This window comes from Eimeria mitis, genomic scaffold, assembly GCF_000499745.2.
Source record: "Eimeria mitis Houghton genomic scaffold, Emh_scaff4214, whole genome shotgun sequence".
Taxonomy (NCBI): Eukaryota; Apicomplexa; class Conoidasida; order Eucoccidiorida; family Eimeriidae; genus Eimeria; species Eimeria mitis.
In genome coordinates this window covers 660-2,042 of record NW_013572539.1, presented here as the reverse complement: position 1 = coordinate 2,042, position 1,383 = coordinate 660, and the positions used below count along the sequence as shown (strand labels likewise).

Sequence of the window (1,383 nt, the reverse complement as noted above, 5' to 3'; positions counted from 1 at the left end):
GCAACTCAGAGACAAACAAAAACAAGAAGAATGACGTTTCTTAGATGCCTGCATACAACATAAAATAAAATAAAATAAAATAAAATAAAATAAAATAAAATAAAATAAAATAAAATAAAATCCAGCGTGTAAATATATATATATTTTTAACTCGTTGGGTACATCGAATGGATTCAAACAAAAAAAAACACAACGCACAAAGAAAAAATATTAAAAAATAAAAGAAATTAAGAAAAGAAATAGAGAGATAATGCACAAAACAAGAACAACAAAGTACAGACGAAGACCGAATGAAGTGTATGTACACCCCACGAGGTGTATGTACACCCCACGAGTTGTACTTGTACACCCCACGAGGTGTATGTGCAGCTTGAGGTGTATGTACACCCCACGAGGTGTATGTGCAGCTTGAGGTCTATGTACACCCCACGAGGTGTACTTGTACACCCCACGAGGTGTATGTACACCCCACGAGGTGTATGTGCAGCTTGAGGTGTATGTACAGCTTGAGGTGTATGTACACCCCACGAGGTGTACCTGCAGCAGCACTGGCAGAATTTGGTGTTCAACGATGGAGCGATCGAAGGAAGGAGTCATCGCCTTGAGGCAATCCAAACACTTCACCCGCACCTCCTCGCACTCTGTACATACACCCCAAACCCTAAACCCTAAACCCTAAACCCTAAACACTAAACCCTAAAAACCGTAAACCCTAGAAACCCTAAGCATTAAATGATAAACTTTTAGCGTCATATGTGCAAAAAGGAAACCCTAAATACTTCACCCTAAAACCCCAAACCCTAAAACCCTAAACCCTAAACCCTAAACCCTAAACCCTCGGTGGTTTATACCTGCATTCGCAATGAGGGTTAGCATGCGGGGCAAGAAGAGGGTGCGGTAGTCCGAGTAACCAAAAGAAACAAAACAAACCCTCAACACATCAACCGCAGTCTTTTGAATTTCAGTTGCCTTCAATCAACACAAACCCTAAACCCTAAACCCTAAACCCTAAACCCTAAACCCTAAACCCTAGAAATTTAATAGGGACCCCGCGTCAAGTTTGCAGCGAGGGTTTGCTTGTAGTAAGATTTTTTTGAAGAGGGTTTGACGAGGATACTAGGGTTTAGGGTTTGTGCATCCCCATTAGGGTTTAGGGTTTAGGGTTTAGGGTTTACTTGGATGTCGAGACACTTGAGCAGAAAGGGCAAAAGGTCTTTGTTGCAAATCTCCTGGCTGAGGCTATCAGCTAAATATTTAAATTCTGTGAGCTATAAAAAAATAAAAAATAAAAAAATAAAAAAAAAAAAATAAAAATAATATTTATTTATAAAATAAAACAACACTCCTATTCTATCCTGGCCCCCTTTCATCCGGTCTGCTGTA

General features: G+C 39.7%; 1 protein-coding gene across 1 annotated transcript in view; it reads right to left on the bottom strand.

Moving 5' to 3' along the window:
• Positions 1-876, bottom strand: part of EMH_0073380 (SCY kinase-related protein (incomplete catalytic triad), putative) — a gene marked incomplete at both ends in the record, with an annotated part of 3,793 nt that extends 2,917 nt beyond the window's left edge. Inside the window, 2 exons of the mRNA XM_013499322.1 lie at positions 504-641; positions 852-876. Of these exons, the coding sequence (XP_013354776.1) occupies positions 504-641; positions 852-876 (163 nt within the window). The remainder of the gene's footprint in view (positions 1-503; positions 642-851) is intronic.
• Positions 877-1,383: the final 507 nt, after the last annotated feature.